Source organism: Thunnus maccoyii, chromosome 11, assembly GCF_910596095.1.
Source record: "Thunnus maccoyii chromosome 11, fThuMac1.1, whole genome shotgun sequence".
Taxonomy (NCBI): Eukaryota; Metazoa; Chordata; class Actinopteri; order Scombriformes; family Scombridae; genus Thunnus; species Thunnus maccoyii.
Window position 1 is genome coordinate 27,701,630 of NC_056543.1, and position 18,464 is coordinate 27,720,093.

At 41.3% G+C, this 18,464-nt stretch overlaps 1 protein-coding gene across 1 annotated transcript in view; it reads left to right on the plus strand.

The window, feature by feature from the left end:
- The first annotated feature begins 6,414 nt into the window (after positions 1-6,414).
- Positions 6,415-18,464, plus strand: part of LOC121906606 (C-type lectin domain family 10 member A-like) — a 67,341-nt gene continuing 55,291 nt past the window's right edge. Inside the window, exons 1-2 of the mRNA XM_042425533.1 lie at positions 6,415-8,118; positions 8,220-8,321. Of these exons, the coding sequence (XP_042281467.1) occupies positions 8,049-8,118; positions 8,220-8,321 (172 nt within the window). The 5' untranslated portion in view covers positions 6,415-8,048. The remainder of the gene's footprint in view (positions 8,119-8,219; positions 8,322-18,464) is intronic.

An 18,464-nucleotide genomic window follows, 5' to 3' on the forward strand; every position in this document is an offset into this window, starting at 1 on the left:
TCACACAGCACTTTAAATGGGTAAATGCTGGGCCTCTCCAGATGCAATTGGTTGATCTCCAAGCAGATGTGGCCCACTTTGTAAGAACTGACCCTTCCACTTTCTAGCTCCAAATGGTCCCTGAGACAGCTTTCCCAGGTCTGAGGAAAGTAGCACTATACATCTTGACCATGTTTGGCTCCACACACAACTGCGAGGCAGCTTTCTCCACAATGAACATAATCAAAACTAAATATCGTTCCAGGCTCACCAATGAGTACCTCCACATGTGTATGAGAATGGCCCTCACTCCATTCAAGCCCAGGTTTAAAATCCTGGCAGGACAAGCTGGAGCTCAATTTTCTCGCTGAGCAAAAAAAGTTGGGGAGTTGAATCTAAGAGGGGAAGAAAGTGAGCCTCTAAAACTGTTCAGTTGTTCACATGTATTATCTGTAAAACTGGCTGAGACTTGAGTCAAGATGTGAAACAGAAAAGGGGAAATTCAAGCTTTTCCTTCCTTTGTTTTATTTTTCTGAAGTTAAGCACTTTATTTGAACATTTTATTTATTTTGTCTTATTTTCAAATGCAGTCTATTTTATTTAGTAAATGAGATTATTAATATTACATTAAACATATCAGCAGTCATACATATATGTTCAGTTCTATGTTACATGACAATAAATATTGTCAAAAAGTTTTTGAATTGTACTGAATTCATTTGATTTGACAGTCAGGTATTGATTACATGCAGATGTTGATACAATTACTAGGCTACTAAATATATATCACACTAAATAGACATTATGATCTTTCGGACCTTTGCTTCAAGACATTTTTTTTAACTGGACCTCTTAATTTTAGTTGAATACCCCTGGTATAGACAGTTACTCTCTTTCCTGCTCATAACTTGCATGCTTCAGTTAGTGCAATCAGCTCTGCTGCTTGAGCTGAGAAATGGGGTGCAAGTGCTTTTGATCACAGTACTTTGTCTTTAGTTACCACTGCATAACCACTACTATTTGTTCCGTCCGGATTCTTTTTGCATGACCCATCTACAAACATCAATACGTCTGGGTTTTGTAACGCCACATCAGTTAGATCTGCTCTAGGTAATACTTTTTTTGTTGCTTCAGCCACACAATCATGTTTGGTGCCTTCTGTTTCGTTTGGAAGTAGTGTTGCCAAATTTAGAGATGTACACCTGTCAATAGTTAGGTGAGGCTGAGAGAGTAGAATGGTCATGCAGTTAAGATATCGAGCTGGGGACATGAAAGCTAATTTTGTCTGTGTTAGTAGAGCATCTACAGCGTGTGACACTTTCAGTGTTAATGGGTGAAATAAGACGATTGTGGCTGAACTTTGTATTGCTAGGGCTTCTGTTTGTACAGCTTGCAAACACTGCAGCATTGCTCTAGCTATTGGATCTAGTTTAGATGAATAATATGCCACAGGTCTAAGTTTCCCTCTGAAAGGCTGGGTTAACACACTGGTCATAAACCCACCTCTAGCATCACATGTTTGCACAAAAGGTTTCTTATAATCTGGAAGTGCCAGGACTGATGAACTAACAAACAGTTGTTTTATTTATGCAAATGCATGTTCTCCCTCTGGAGTCCATGTGATAATATCATTGGCTGCCATGGGTTGGTCATAGATAAGCATTTGAAGTGGGTGTGTTACTTCAGCATAGTTTGCAATCCACGCTCTTCAGTTAGTCATCCCTAGAAATGACATCATTTGTTTTTTTGTCTGTGGTTTGGGTGCTTGTAATATTGCTGTTTTCCTATTTTCGTCTAGGTGTTTGCCTTCAAAAGAGATATTAAAACCTAAATATTTCACTGTCTTTTTCCATTATTGTAATTTGTTCTTGCTTACTTTGTGGCCCTGTTCTGCCAAATATTTTAGTAGCGCAATAATATCAATTTTACAATCCTGTTCATTTCCTGACGCGAGTAAAATGTCATCAATGTATAATAACAGCTGGCTCCCTCTTGGGGAAGTAAATTGTGCTAAGTTAGATGACATTGCCATTGAAAAGATGGTTGGGCTTTCACAATATCCTTGGGGAGTCTTGTGAATGTATACTTTTTACCTCTGTATTGAAATGCAAACCAAAATTGATCTTCCTTATGGAACGAGACAGAGAAAAATGCATTAGTTAAATATATCACTGTGAAGTATTTAGCTTTTGGATTAAGTTTGTTTAACAGCGTGTGTGGGTATGGAATGAGGAGAGCACGTGGTATTACTGCTTTATTTACTGCCCGTAAATCCTGTACCATCCTCCATCCTGTTGATGGGGCTGCCTTTTTTACAGGGAACAGGGGGCTATTGCATGCTGCATCTGGGCACTCCCTGATAACTCCTGCACTTTGTAGATCTTGTATTATCGGTGCAATCCCCTCTTCTGTCTCTGATTTAAGTGGATACTGTCTCTGATATGGCCTGTAAGAGCCTTTTGGAATTATTTTAACTGGTTGTATTCCTTTAATAAGTCCTACATCAGCTGATCCTTTGGACCACAACTTTTGAGTTACACTGTTTAGGTCTAACTCTTCTTTGTCAGTTAGATTGAATCAGGCAATGGTAAAGTCTAGGCTGGTTTCTCCACTGAGGTGAGCCGCTTGTACCGCTTGTGTTACCCAGTTCAAGTGGATACAGTACACATTTAATTTGGGTGCGAATAACACTCTCTTTCTCACCTCCTGCCACTCACAGTTTGAGCTCTGTATTTTTGAAACAAACTCGCCTAAATCTTTCCACTGCATCTGTAGGGTTTGTAAACAGGAAATGTGCGGTGTGAGGCTTCCTCAACAGTTTTGCCTCTGCTTTTCGGAGGCTCACCACACAAGCAGTTTCCTTTTTGGTCCCAATACAGTTCAGTGATAGTCACTTTGCAGCTGGATTCTTTAAAGAACTTTTCATGGTATTCTCTGTCTTGTCCATTTTGATGTCGAAAGTACATTGTGTAATGTAACTCTTCGGGTGTGTGTCATCTCCTGAAGTGTGAGCAGCACACTTACATACTGCTATCTGCAGTGGCAATTGTAAAGCTTCTAATAAGGCTAAAATCAAATCAGTGTGTAAAATTGGCTTTCCAGTGGATGTGATCATACCTCTATTTTTCCACTGTTGTGCAAAAATATGTAAGGTGTTAAGAGCATATGTGCTATTAGTATAGACAGTTACTCTCTTTCCTGCTCCTAACTTGCATGCTTCAGTTAGTGCAATCAGCTCTGCTGCTTGAGCTGAGAAATGGGGTGCAAGTCCTTTTGATCACAGTACTTTGTCTATAGTCACCACTGCATAACCACTACTATTTATTCCGTCCGGATTCTTTTTGCATGACCCATCTACAAACATCACTACGTCTGGGTTTTGTAATGCCACATCAGTTATATCTGCTCTAGGTAATACTTTTTGCGTTGTTTCAGCCACACAATTATGTTTGGTGCCTTCTGTTTCGTTTGGTAGTAGATTTGCCAGATTTAGAGTTGTACACCTGTCAATAGTTAAATGAGGCTGAGAGAGTAGAATGGTCATGCAGTTAAGATGTCGAGCTGGGGACATGAAAGCTAATTTTGTCTGTGTTAGTAGAGCATCTACAGCGTGTGACACTTTCAGTGTTAATGGGTGAAATAAGACGATTGTGGCTGAACTTTGTATTGCTAGGGTTTCTGCTTGTACAGCTTGCAAACACTGCAGCATTGCTCTAGCTATTGGATCTAGTTTAGATGAATAATATGCCACAGGTCTAAGTTTCCCTCTGAAAGGCTGGGTTAACACACTGGTCATAAACCCACCTCTAGCATCACATGTTTGCACAAAAGGTTTCTTATAATCTGGAAGTGCCAGGACTGATGAACTAACAAACAGTTGTTTTATTTATGCAAATGCATGTTCTCCCTCTGGAGTCCATGTGATAATATCATTGGCTGCCATGGGTTGGTCATAGATAAGCATTTGAAGTGGGTGTGTTACTTCAGCATAGTTTGCAATCCACGCTCTTCAGTTAGTCATCCCTAGAAATGACATCATTTGTTTTTTTTTTGTCTGCGGTTTGGGTGCTTGTAATATTGCTGTTTTCCTATTTTCGTCTAGGTGTTTGCCTTCAAAAGAGATATTAAAACCTAAATATTTCACTGTCTTTTTCCATAATTGTAATTTGTTCTTGCTTACTTTGTGGCCCTGTTCTGCCAAATATTTTAGTAGTGCAATAATATCAATTTTGCAATCCTGTTAATTTTCTGACGCAAGTAAAATGTCATCAATGTATAATAACAGCTGGCTCCCCCTTAGGGAAGTGAATTGTGCTAAGTTAGATGATATTGCCATTGAAAAGATGGTTGGGCTTTCACAATGTCCTTGTGGGAGTCTTGTGAATGTATACTTTTTACCCCTGTATTGAAATGCAAACCAAAATTGATCTTCCTTATGGAACGAGACAGAGAAAAATGCATTGGCTAAATCTATCACTGTGAAGTATTTAGCTTTTGGATTAAGTTTGTTTAACAGCGTGTGCAGGTCTGGTACAAGGGGAGCATGTGGTATTACTGCTTTATTTACTGCCTGTAAATCCTGTACCATCCTCCATCCTGTTGATGGGGCTGCCTTTTTTACGGGGAACAGGGGGCTATTGCATGCTGCATCTGGGCACTCCCTGATAACTCCTGCACTTTGTAGATCTTGTATTATCGGTGCAATCCCCTCTTCCGCCTCTAGTTTAAGTGGATACTGTCTCTGATATGGCCTGTAAGAGCCTTTTGGAGTTTTTTTAACTGGTTGTATTCCTTTAATAAGTCCTACATCAGCTGATCCTTTGGACCACAACTTTGGAGGTACACTGTTAAGGTCTAACTCTTCTTCGTCAGTTAGATTGAATCAGGCAATGGTAAAGTCTAGGCTGGTTTCTCCACTGGGGTGAACTGCTTGTACCGCTTGTGTTACCCAGTTCAAGTGGGTACAGTACACATTTAATTTGGGTGCGAATAACACTCTCTTTCTCACCTCCTGCCACTCACAGTTTGAGCTCTGTATTTTTTAAACAAACTCGCCTAAATCTTTCCACTGCATCTCTAGGGTTTGTAAACAGGAAATGTGCGGTGTCAGGCTTCCTCAACAGTTTTGCTTCTGCTTCTCGAAGGCTCACCATGCAAGCACTTTCCTTTTTAGTCCCAATACAGTTCGGTGATAGTCATTTTGCAGCTGCATTTTTTAAAGAACTTTTCATGATATTCTCTGTCTTGTCCATTTTGATGTCGAAAGTACATTGTGTAATGTAACTCTTCGGGTGTGTGCACTTCAATATTTTTTATTTCAGCTGGAGGAATGCGGTCTTTTACCAATTTCATTAGCTCCTGAGTTATACTTCCTGGCCCAGTTTGAACTAAATCCAAACTGTACCAGTAATTTAACGTCAGTCCTTCGCACACAAATGTTTCTGTGTCGTCCTCTTCATCACTGTCGGTTGTTTTTAGGTTAACTTGGCAGGCTTTCGTACCAGAGCCATTTTGATCTGGTACTACAGCTATCACTAATTTCGTCATCAAATCTTTTCCTAAGAGGTTAACGGGACACATTTGTGATATTACCACTGAGGCATATATGTTTTTGTTTGTTTTGGGATCTTTTATTTTTAGAGGTTCAGTTAATGGTTCAATAGTCACATGTCCTGTGGCTGATCTAACCCTTAAACCGCCGTTTGGTTTTAGGGGAAAATCTGTCCCTGTTTAATTACGTCGCACAACTGTTCGGCAAGCTCCAGAATCACATAAGAATGTTATTGATTTACCCCGTACCTTTAATACTATCTATGGTTTAGTCCCTTCCTGTGATAGTAAAATTTCAGCTGTTTGTAATGATAGGATTTCATCTACCTCTGTCTCCCTATCTGCTAATGTGTGTGTGTGTGTGTGTGTGTGTGTGTGTGTGTGTGTGTGTGTGTGTGTCGGTGTTCCGGAGCTAGTCATACAGAGTGGTTTCTTTCCTGTTCTTCTTGTCTGGGTTTCGCTCCTCCGCTCCCTCCTTTCCCCCATCCTCCTCCTCTCTCGCCTCCTAATTTCTTTGGAGCTCTGCAGTCTCTTGCATACTGTCAAGGTTTGCCACAATTACATTTATATTTTTCATTTAGCAGACGCTTTTATCCAAAGCGACGTACATATGAGACTGATACAACACAAGCAAGGATCTAGTCAGGAGACAACAACACGAGTAAGTGCCATAAAGCTTAAGTTTGGGCCCGATAGGACGTAGATGCCAACAGGCAGTGCAACAAGGCAATGATCAGAGTGCATAGAGTGCATAGAAGTATGTTAAGGCGGAGGATCCAGACGGAACCCACATGGCACGTAGCTGTCATCATTCTGCCGGTCTCGTGCGGAATATAGGACAGGATATATGTTATTATTTTTATCTCTATTCTGTTGAGCGTCCTGTCGCTTATCTATGCCTTCTTGTTGTCTAGCAACCCCTTCTTCTTTCTTTTCTGAAAACCAGTTCATCTGGCTCTTGCTTCTGTCAGCCATGACTTGGCCTGTAGCAGACCTTCTTTCTTTGACTTCCCCTTTTTCCCTTTCGTTCCTTCTGAAATTGCCTTTACTAATTCTTCGCAAGCTTCTACGTCTAGTTTTCCTACAAAGTCATACTTTTCCTGCCATATCTTGAGATATTTAACATAATCAGGATGGAGTAGTTTCATGCGTTTGGCGTCTCTACCATATTTCTCTGCTTGTGGTTTTTTACAGCTACAACAATTACCCATTGTAGAGGCCTCTTTTTTTCTCTCTTTTCTTTTTTTTCTCTTTTTTTGTATGTGGTAAGGCTATTTAATTTCCTTGTTTTCCCCTTAACAGCCAACCAGTTTGTATGGAGTTCACCTGAGAAACTGGTCTGATCAGTGAAATTGTGTTCTTGTAAGGCCTTTCTCAGGTCCATTGCCTTTTGAGGAGATCAGCTATTGGGGCCCAACATTGGGCGCCAAAATGTTAAAAGAATTTCTTCGTAATGATCATTAAACAATAGAGACTGGAGGCGAAGTATCAAAATTCAGCAGAATTTATTTTCTTGTACAAGAAGGAGCGTTTCAGGATGAGGTTACAAAGAAAAGATGACTTGTCTCACCCTGTCTCCAACGAATTTTATTTTCCTCTTTACAAAAATAATACTGAACTTCCTTCAACCTTATCTGACGAGTCTGCTGATGTTGCAGTACAATACAGGAACAATTCATCATGATCTATGTAAAATAGTAACACACATACACAGTGTAATCATAACTTTTAAAAACCTAAAACCATTAAGACATACTTTAATGAGTAAATGAATATGCTAGAAAAGAAAGCATCAAACATGTCTGTATAAAATTGTTGTATTATCATTTTTGAAATATCATAAAAAATATAACCATATAATGTAACATTAAAAAGGAATTGATTCATTTAAATAATCTGTAGCAATCTCTCCCTCAGTGTGTGGAAAGTTTTGGCTTTTGGCCTTGCGGTTGACAGATGTGTGTGTTTGTGCAGATAGTGTTCTACCTGACCGGAGTTCCTGTTGTTTCTGAGTCTCACGTTTTACCTGCAAGACTTGTGTTTTAATGCTGTTGTTCATCGTTTGTGATGAGAAAACATCGGAGAAATAAAAAGTTTGTGCCCTGGTTTTAGCCTCTCCTGCCGGCTGCTGACAGCGCTGTCAGCTGGAGAGTCACTCACACTGGACGGTAGAGGAGGAGACGCAGAGGAATTGGTACACGTCAGTTTAGCCGACTTCACTGTATTTAACATCGGAGCTGAGAGCACCAGAACTCAGAGCAGGAAACACAGTCACTCTGCATCACGCTACTGCTGTCCTCCGATTCCATTATCAGCCAATGAGGAAACTCCCACACTCAGTCGGCCAACCAGTGGTGTAACTTCATCACTCACTCACTCAACCGTGGTTATAGGGCTGGTCTGTGGCTGGTCCAGCCAAACACTGTGACAGAGAGACAGTGTCATCTTCTACAGTACATGTACAGCAGCCAGTGCTACACAGCTGTCCTTTTAGAAAATACCGTAGTTGCTTTTCAACAATGGAAGAAACTTATGTCAATGCTGAAGACATGACATATGTTGATACCAAACATTCAACAATTCAGACAGGTAAGAATATTCAGTCAGACAGAGAGGCTGACAGACTGAGCTGTGAATAGTATGTTTTAATTGTATGATTGATTGGATTCACTGGTCTTTTCTCTGTTCAGGTCCGAAGACTTCAGAGAGGAGATTTCATGGAGCTGTTCTTGTCTTTCTGGGGCTGCTGAGTGTTTTCCTGCTGGCTGGATTCATCGGCCTCGGTGTCCACTGTGAGTCTGGTTAACATTCAGAAGTTTAAGTCAGACTGAACTCATGATTATAGGAGCTGATTATTCTACTCTGAAAGATGATGTCCTGACTTTGTTCTGGTTTGCGTTGGTCTTAATTACTGTTTAAATTTGTTAAGGTGTCATAAAAATACAACATTGATTACAATATACACATTTTTAAATAGATGAGATAAAAAGATTTTCCTGAGGAATGTGACTTTTTTCAAATATTTTAACAACAATTCACATCTTAGAGAGAAGTAACAATTCTTTTCTCTCCAAGATGTGAATTGAGTGATTGTACAATTTGTATTTTGTCATTGTTCACTGTAAATGTACATTACCATAAATTTGTTTATTTGTTTATTATTTGTTTGTTTAATAAGATTGTTGGCAAACTAATGAATGAATGAATGCTCCATAGTACTGTGGTAATAATAGAAAATGACCTACTGTGTGTCAGAGTTGCACCAGAGATAGAGAGAGAGATATTTAATAGACTGATTTAAAATCATGAGCATCAGCTGTCGTCATGGGGCAAAATTCGGAAGCAATTTGACTTGTGTTGATATTGTGTAATATTACATGATGTGAATTTATAAGGTATTTGCTGTTTCGACAGGCTTGTCCTGGACAAGTGGGTTGAGTGGAAGAGAAATTTAGTTGCTCCACTGGACAAGTTAAAGTCATTTAAAAAGAAGCGTGTCTTCACGTTATGTGCAGTGTTTTCACTACCATTGCCTTATCCCCCGCACCTCCCGAAAGAAACAAATAAAAACAAATGTAACGTATACTAGCAGCTAAATGCACGTAAATGCCGTTTAGCCACCTCTCAAATTCAGAAATAGCATTTACGCAAACTTTAATGACTTTACAACTGTTAGCTCAGACTGGCTTCCTACCGCAGTTTGTTACTGTTAACATTGACCAACACAAAAGCGGCTCTCCGCTCCGCTGCGCTGAAGATAGGTGCCTCATCTATATTTTACGGAGGCCACGTCAAGCAGCACAGAGCAGATCGAGCTGAGCAGGAAGTCAGACACAGAAACAGCATTCAGCATCCGGTCAGTTTTCAAAATAAAACACCCGTGCAGACTCCTGGTCGTATATCAACAATAAACGCAATTAAAACAGATGAATAAAGAAACCGTTTAACTACGTAGCTTACTTAACCATAGCAGAATCACAAAAATCAAGGAAAATGACCAAATCAACGAAAGCTGAGCAAGTTAACAAAATTGGGCAGTTTAGTTGCCCTGCTACTGCAGTAATTACGGTAGCCTTAAGGGACTTTATCAGCTTTGATTAGGCTGCTGTAATTACTGTAGTAGGAGTGCAACTGACTTTTAACAGTGGAAGACTTCCCCACAGCGAAGATGCTCCGCTTCTGACACGCTCCCGGTGGAATAGGGCGCTGTGCAGAGAACGGAGCAAAACCGCGTCGGAGCCAGAACGTGGCGCACATGCGCCCGGTGGAATCGTGGGATTACAGTAATGTTAATGTAACGTTAGTGTAACGTGAGGGTTCGGTAGGTGGTAATTTGACACTCTTCATGAGAGAAAAAAGCAGGATGGAGACAGGTGACTTTTTAAGCAGCACTTTACTCTAGCTCTCGGCATCAGAGACATAACAACAACACTTCCTCGTCTTTTTACGCACATGTGACTAAACCAACCAATCATAGGCTAGACTGAGGCAGATCCAACTGTAATGAGGTAAAACCACAGAAGCAGATTCAATACTGTTTCAACCTTCACAGGATGCTGATGCAAATATTTGAACCTGTAAATATGTAAATAACACAGCATCGATATATAAATGATTAACTGTGTAAACATTGTAAATACATGTTTTGTGAATTAACTTGAATGTATAAATTAACTTCACTTTTAAACCTTACATTTCCTCCCCCTCTCACAAATGAAACGTCCCTGTTTCATATAAGGAAGCAAAACAAGTAACTGCTACTGGACAAAACAAAGCAACAGTCTCACTTCAAAACATAGTCCATAAGGTATCTGGGAGGTTTAACCTGACGCCTGCTGGGGCGCAGTGAAGAATCAGAGCGTCGACCCAGAGTGGTAGAAGGGGGAGCAGTGAAACACTGAGTCCAAGGGGCAGGGGATGGGGGAGAATGGGGCTGAGAATGGGGCTGGGGCTGGGGCTGGGGCTGGGAGATCCGAGGGGCCACTGAAGGGGCATTGCTGCATCCAGGTACATTGTAGCTCCTTGGTGCTGCAGAGCTTGAAGGTTTAAAGGGCAAAGCACCTGACAATGCAGTCAAGCAGGGGAGTTGAGGCTGCAATGGTGAGTCACAATCAGGTGTCTTTTGTCCATGATCCGGCACAGGAGCACTGTAAGGTCTGAGACGATTGTAATGGACGATCTGAGACCTGTCAGACTGATCCAGGAGATAGCGAATCCTGTATGTCACTCCAGGAGAATCCACATCAGATCCAAGGCACTCCAATATTTCAAAGGGGCCTTTCCAGTGAGGAGCGAGTTTCTGTTTTGATGTAGTGGGGTCACTTAAGCACACAAGGTCTCCAGAGACATAGGGAGTGTGTTTGACACTTCTGTCATACTGTTGTTTCTGTTGGTTATGGGCACAGTCCCTGTTCCATGAAGCCACACTGAAAGCTGACCGAAGTTTCCGGGTCAACTGTGCAACATAGTCAGCAGGAGAACCTGGAGTAGATGGAGATGGTGTGTTGTTAGGCAACAGCAGGTTTGCAGGCATCCTGGCCTCATGACCATGTGAGAAAGAAAGGAGTGAAACCTGTTGTAGAGAGAGGGCTGGTGTTGTAAGCCAAAGCGACTTGGTTGAGACAGTCATCCCATTCACCAGGCTGCTGAAGAGGCAACTTGGCTAACTGATCAATGAGTGTTCTATTGAACCTCTCAATCATGCCATCACATTGAGGATGATATGGGCTGGTGCGTGTTTTCTGGATGCCCAGCAGTTGACACAGGTGTTTCACCAAGTCAGACTCAAATTGACGTCCTTGATCTGTGTGCAGCATTTCTGGAATACCATGTTCACATATGAAGCTTTCAAACAGGCATTTTGCAACTGTTGTGGAGCGCTGGTCTGGAATGGCATAGAGGTTGACATACTTTGAGAAATAATCTTGAACAACAAGCACATACCTGTTGCCACGACTTGTGATGGGAAGCTCAAGTATGTCAGCTGCGACCTTTTGGAATGGCTCCGTAGCAACAATTGTCTTCATCGGAGCCCTGTGGTGAGGTGTAGGACTCCGTCTTGCATCACATGGCGTACATTGCTTGCACCACATCTTTATGTCACGTGACATGAACGGCCAGTAGCACAGTTGCTGAGCACGTTTCAGGACTTTATCTGCAGACAGATGACCAGTTACTGGATTTCCATGCAGCAGCTGTAAAACAGTGTCTTTTAAGGCTTGAGGGACAACGACTTGGTGCAACACTGACTTAGTGGATGGGTTGAAAACTTCACGACAGAGCAAGCCATTATGAAAGGTAAGTCTGTGGTACTCTTCCATTTAATGACCTCTGACAGTATGAAATCTTGTTGCTGTTCCTTTCTAAGATCTTCTTCAGGGAGTTGCAGCACAAATGTGGAGGAGACAGCTTGTGTAACACACTGTAAGTCTGGACCAGAAGGCTGTGGCAAAGTCTCATTACAAGGAACAAGTTTTGGATCAGTACTGCAAGAGCTGTGGTGACGTACAGAACTGATAGGACAAGATGTACTTACAGGGCTTGAGTGTCTCTCATCAGGATGTGGACTGGGAGGAGCGGTGCAGGAGGTGCTCTGCTCTGCGTATCTGGTGTCAGCAGGGCGACGTGACAGTGCATCTGCATTGAGGTGGCTGCGGCCATCCTTGTGAATTACAGTCACTGTTTCTCCGTGGAGCTGGACTAGGACTGCGTCTGTATCTGTTAGTGTCATTGTCATGACGACCATACCTGGAGTACTGATAGGATGGGCGTGACGGAGAGTGATACCGGTCATGTTCGTCATTGTTGCAACGCTCACTGCGTCTCTGATGCACAGGGGGTGGAGGACAGCGTTCATAGTGGGACTCTGAATCATGCCTGTAATACTGCTCAGGCGAATAATAGTCTCTGGGGTGCTGTCTGGTATGATAAGGTGAGGGAGAGGAGCTGCGTGCACTGTAACGAGTATCACAGGAGGGGGATCTGTCAGGTCTGGAGTCCAAACGCTGAGCAAGATAACTGTGTTTCTCTTGTAAATGCTGTACTTCATGTTTCAAGTTAGTTACAGTAAGAGTTAGCTGCTCAACTGCTTGCAGGAGTTTGTCATTAACAGGGTTAGGACATACCATAGCCACTTGTTCTGAAGGCAGAGTGTATGGGGATCCTGCAGTGGTCAGTTGCAGCGCTGCACGTGCTCTCTCACAGCGGCTGGCAATAAGCAGGGCATCATCAAGGTTGTCTGCACCCATCTCATGAATCTTTGACTGTAAGGCTGGGTCCAAGCCAGCTACAAAGCGGTAGAATTTTTCACCTTCTATTGCATTGTGGTCATAGCTGGGAAAGGCTTCAAGCACAAGACGAGTGATGTCTGCACTGTACACATCGAAACTCTCACCTGGTTTACGCGGGCGAGCATTCACATTTGTTTGGAAGAAGGGCAGGGAGTATTTTGGCCCAAAAACATCTCTGAGTTTGTCTTTGACTAAACCATAGTTCTTCTGGGTTAAAGGAGGAAAGCTGTCCCAGTACAGAAATGCAGCATCTGCCAGGCGAGTTGGGAGGATGGAGGCCATCAGTGTAGATAAATCTGCATCTGGTGGAGTCATAGCCTGCACTGAAACTTCAAAACGTCGAGCCCAACTTGTGAAAGATTCTGTCCCATCTCCTTTAAAAACTGGTGGAAGGTCAATTTTTAAGGCGCTGGAGACAGTATGTGGGGCTACATGTGCAGCGCTGGATCTCGTGACGTCCCCTGACCTTTGATGTTGCACAGGAGCAGGCTGCGGCTCATGCACAGATTCACCTTCATCAGCCGACATTGTAGGAGAAAAATGTCCGGCTCAAAAATCACAAAAATCATGAAAATGTAGAAAAGAAACAGGTAAAGTCCTTAATATCTCCAAAACTTCCGTTGACAGTTCATCCGCTGTTCTCAAACAGTGGCAAAAAAATCCCCCTAGCAAAAAGTGACGATATCCGCCGTTTAGGGGAATAAAACTCACCAAATGCATCAAACCACCAAAATAGCACCACGCTGCCACCAAATGTAACGTGAGGGTTCGGTAGGTGGTAATTTGACACTCTTCATGAGAGAAAATAGCAGGATGGAGACAGGTGACTTTTTAAGCAGCACTTTACTCTAGCTCCCGGCATCAGAGACATAACAACAACACTTCCTCGTCTTTTTAGGCACATGTGACTAAACCAACCAATCATAGGCTAGACTGAGGCAGATCCAACTGTAATGAGGTAAAACCACAGAAGCAGATTCAATACTGTTTCAACCCTCACAGGATGCTGATGCAAATATTTGAACCTGTAAATATGATTCAGTACATTCCATTCACCCAAAAGATTTTTTCGAATAATTTGTCCGTGAATGTCACATCATTGCAGAGCAAACGTGGAGAACATGAAGCCGGGACAGTGGGACACCATTATGCCATGGTTTGCACCTCCATGGCTGCAAACCATGGGATGCAGCCATGGAGGTGTTATTTATTGGCTTTTATTTCCTATGATAATTCCATGGATGCAGCGGGTGCTGCGAAGCTAGCAGCGTTGTCAAATCAAATATGACGTGTGGCACAGCAGCATCAGCTGTACAGTGTTTTGTTACACTCTGTATTTATGATCTCTGTCGGCTAAACAGTGTGTTCATGAAAACGTATGTATTAACTTTTAATTCACTTCACAACGTGGCATTATGTGACAGAAATATGCACAGACATTATTATCTGCCAGACTTATAAAGACGCAGATACACCTGGTTCTGTTTTTTTAATGTCACACACTGTGGAATCACATGAACGAGCCTCATTTGCTGTCACAGTGAGCCAAAAATGGATGTAAAGGTCTTTAAACCTCCATTTGTACGTCAACAGTTGTGTCCATTCTGCTCATCAGACCTCAGTGAGAATTACGCACAGGCTCTCCAACAGCTGATCATTACACACGGCTGCTGTGGATATTTGAAACGACTTTACCCCTAATTCATCACATTTTTCTGCAAACCGTCACCACTGTAAAGTGTCAGTCATCATTATTAAACATCAGAAGAATGATAAATGATTTATTGATAGAGCTCGTGTTGAAACGGACTTTACAAAGTGCTTCAAAACAAAATGAAGTGATCGTTAACAGAGAGATGATGCTGAAATAAACAGAATGATGCTTTAATAAGGTTTAATAATTCACCTTTGAATTTTACTGAAAGCTGTGTAGCAAAAATAACGACATAATCTAGCGTGAGGTTATTCACATTCTCAGCGCACATTCTTCCTGTATAAATAGCATACTTGTTGTGAAACAGCCATATACCCCTGTGATTGGCAGGTTCGTTCAGCTCCAGCTTGTGCAATAAAGGGACCTTCCACACACAACACAGTAAAGTGCCATTCATATAAAACTCGCGGGTCGCACTAACATTAAATTTTCACATCAAGGTGGGGGCCACAATTGGCCCGCAGGCCGTTAGATCGAGACCCATGGTCTAGATGAATGACTGTTCTGGTAAATATTTTTAAAAATACAATCTGTTATCCAAAGTAAAGGACATCCTAACAAACAAAAGTCAAAGTACAAGATTAAACCCTGCTATAAAAGGACTCACAGATCTTTAATACAGGTAACGTTACTAACACCACACAACAGCTCTATTAACATGATGTTTTCCTAAGCTGTTAAAAGGTTGTTGACCTCAGTAACTGTTGTAAACACAGCACTAAAACTAACAGATAGTTTCAGTTATTAGTCAACAAAATGCTGATTCATTGTTCATCTGACTGATTCATCTATCAGTCAAACTGTTGTCTTGATTTGGCTTTAGGTTTGAGCAAATTAATTCCCCATAAGTCAGTTTTGTTATTTTGTTATATTTCAAAAACTGATGGGTCCTATTTTAACGATTAAAAGCACACGGTCTGAAGTGCATGGCGCAATTGCATTTAGGTTGTGTCCAAATCCACTTTTGCTATTTTAACGGTGGAAAAATTGTTGCTGCGCCAGGTGCATGGTTCAAAGGGGTTGTCAATAGTCACCTAATTAATCATGGGTGTGTTTTCGGCGTAACATGCAATAAAACAATCACAGTGTCATCTCCCATTCCCTTTAAGAGCCAGGTGCGCATTTGCCAAGTAGTAAAAGGAGCACTTCTCTGCAGAGGAAACGGATCTGCTTGTGCGCAATCCATAATGAGCACACTGCTGCTCCTGGACCCTCCCGTGGTCAGCCCCAGACCACCAGTTTAAGGTCCTGTTCATTAATTTGTTGCCAATTTATCTTCGTTTGGTTTTTGAAAAGGTTTGTTCTCTTAAACTACAGCTTTGATTTCTTTAAAATCGTTTTGTTCAGTAATGGAGTGACAGATCAAATCAGCAGGGTTTTAATTGCTGAAAGTATGGAAACCTGATCACTGTAATCTCAAAAATGTTAAAGAATATTTGTTAAATATTGTTAAAAAATTAATCGTGTAAAGAATCATTAACACAGTTATCAGGACTTGATCAGCTCTCCAAGGTTCTGATCCTGCTGCTGGCAGCAGCTATAAGCTGTGCAGATTTATTTCCTTCTTTGGTTTATTCATTGTTTTCACCTCATTTATTTCTTCATGTGTTCCTCATGTCATCATGTATTAATATAGCAGGAAAGTCGATCTGTGTTTGATCTGTTGTTGTCCATCTGTTTAAATACCTACGTGTATTGCCATGATTTGGTCAAATAATTAAACAATTTAATCCGTCATTACTGCAATTAATTAATTCTTATAAATATTGACTATAATATTGAAATATATGACTAAGCATTATGACATGTATTTTTTAAAATATATTAATATACACGATAATGATCTTTCACATTGTAATCCTTTTATTTGTTACCTTTTGCATGTTTGTGCACTGCTGCGCGTCCTGTGTGTGTAACAAGCAGAGTGCACGAGCGTTGTGTAGGCTCATCTTGATAATGTGCCCTTAAAATAAGATAGAAACACTGCTCCATTGACTTTAGACCAGCTTTTTGTTTGTCAATAGCGCAATCGCTCTCTGCTTCCTCAAGATAGCAATGCACCTGACCACACCTTACTTTAAGACTGACACGCCCATGGGCGCGAGTGCCATTGCTATTTTAACAACATGGGCGCTGGACGGGAAAATGACAACTGCGTCGGTCTTAAAATAGCAAAGACACTTGCGCTGCACTTAGCGCTGCTCTGCGCAGGGGGTAAGATAGGGCTTAAGACTGATCGGTCCATCTATCCATCCATAAAGCCTACATTTATTTATGTATTGTAAATAAATATTAATATTTAAAAAATAGGTAAATAAATATTGTTGATATTTGCTTAATATTTATTTACCCAATTTTTGTCAGTGTAGAGAAATACAGCGATACAGACAACCGCCTTACTGCACACGTCTATGAAGACACTGTCAGCACCATGTATCATGACATTCCTGCCCTGTGACGAAACCAGGTCAATAATCATTATTAAACATCACAAGGATGATCAGTGATTAATCTATAGAGGTCATATTGAAACAGACTTTACAAAGTGCTTTGTAATTCAGGATCAAATGAAAAGATCATTAACAGGGAAGTAATGGCTTCAATAAAATTCCTAAATTCAATCATTCATATGTTGACACTGTTTGGATGCTGTCAACTGTTTGTTCATCTGAATTCTGCGCAAACAAAATGAAAAAAGTAAATTATATTATATATATATATATTATACCACTTTTACCTGGACATGTGACCTTTGTGCCAGGACAAGTGAAAGGTAAATTTACTTAATTTTCATGAAAAAGGTAATGCAGTCAAGGCTGACTCACTTTTGGTATTTTCATGGTCAGAGGGAGTAGAAAGAACCCATTATCATACGCTATCATGTACATTATAGGTAGGTTGGTTTCAGAGGTTGGTGACAGTTGTGGCTAATCACATTCACATTCACCCATTTTGTCCAATTTAAAAGCAGGGCTCTCCCTGACATGATGCAGTGTTTTCTAGGAGATAACCTCAACTCATACTCTTACCCAGGATGATTTTTAACACGATTGTCTAATGTTTCTACAAAAAGCAGCGTATGCCATCATTTGAAATATACTATATCTGCATAAAAGGTCAACATGATGCACCGTTTGACTTAAAATCACAATCATCCACACCAGTGGAGGCTGGTCCACAGAGGCAGAGGAGGTTGATGCGCCTCTATTTTTTGAGAGGCAAAAGGGAGATCAAAATATAAAAAAGAATATTTGGTTGAAAAAAACAATTACCAAATCTCAGTATTATTTATAAAGTAGTTTTTCTCTCTTCGGAAAAATCCATTACTGAAATTCAGTTTTAAATGCTTCAACAGCGACACCTGCAGGGTGGGAGGAGAAAGAGCAGTGTGTGAAGTGGTAGGGGGGGGGTTCAATTGGTGGAGGTGGAGTGGGGGACAGAGGAGGACAGGTGCCTGCTGTCCTCCGCAGGGCGGGATCTCTTACATTGGACTCAATGTATTTCATTTTTTTTCATGCTAATCTGTGATTGGCCATGACACGTAAAATGACGCTCCAAAGGAGGCTGTCCTCCCTTACCAATCAACAACCGGAATGCAATATTGACATCAAGTTGGTCCAATGATCTTCAATTCTCTCCACTGTAAGGCAGAGTAGCAGCAGTAGATAGCTCCTTGTGTTAGCCAATGCAACAGCTGGCTTGTTGTAGCAGCCTGAAGGACTCTTTATACATCCATGGAAGGACTGTTAAGGACTGTTGTTAAGCTAATGGGAAAAATTATCTGGACTGTGTAGTGCAGCAGCAGCAGGACGCTGCTGGGGAGGCTGGAGAGAGAAGCAACCGGAGAAACAACCAGGAGAGTTAGCTTGTTTGTCATTGTTGCTAATGATATCATACTGGTTAAGCAGCAGCCACAAAGTTCTGTTAACTAA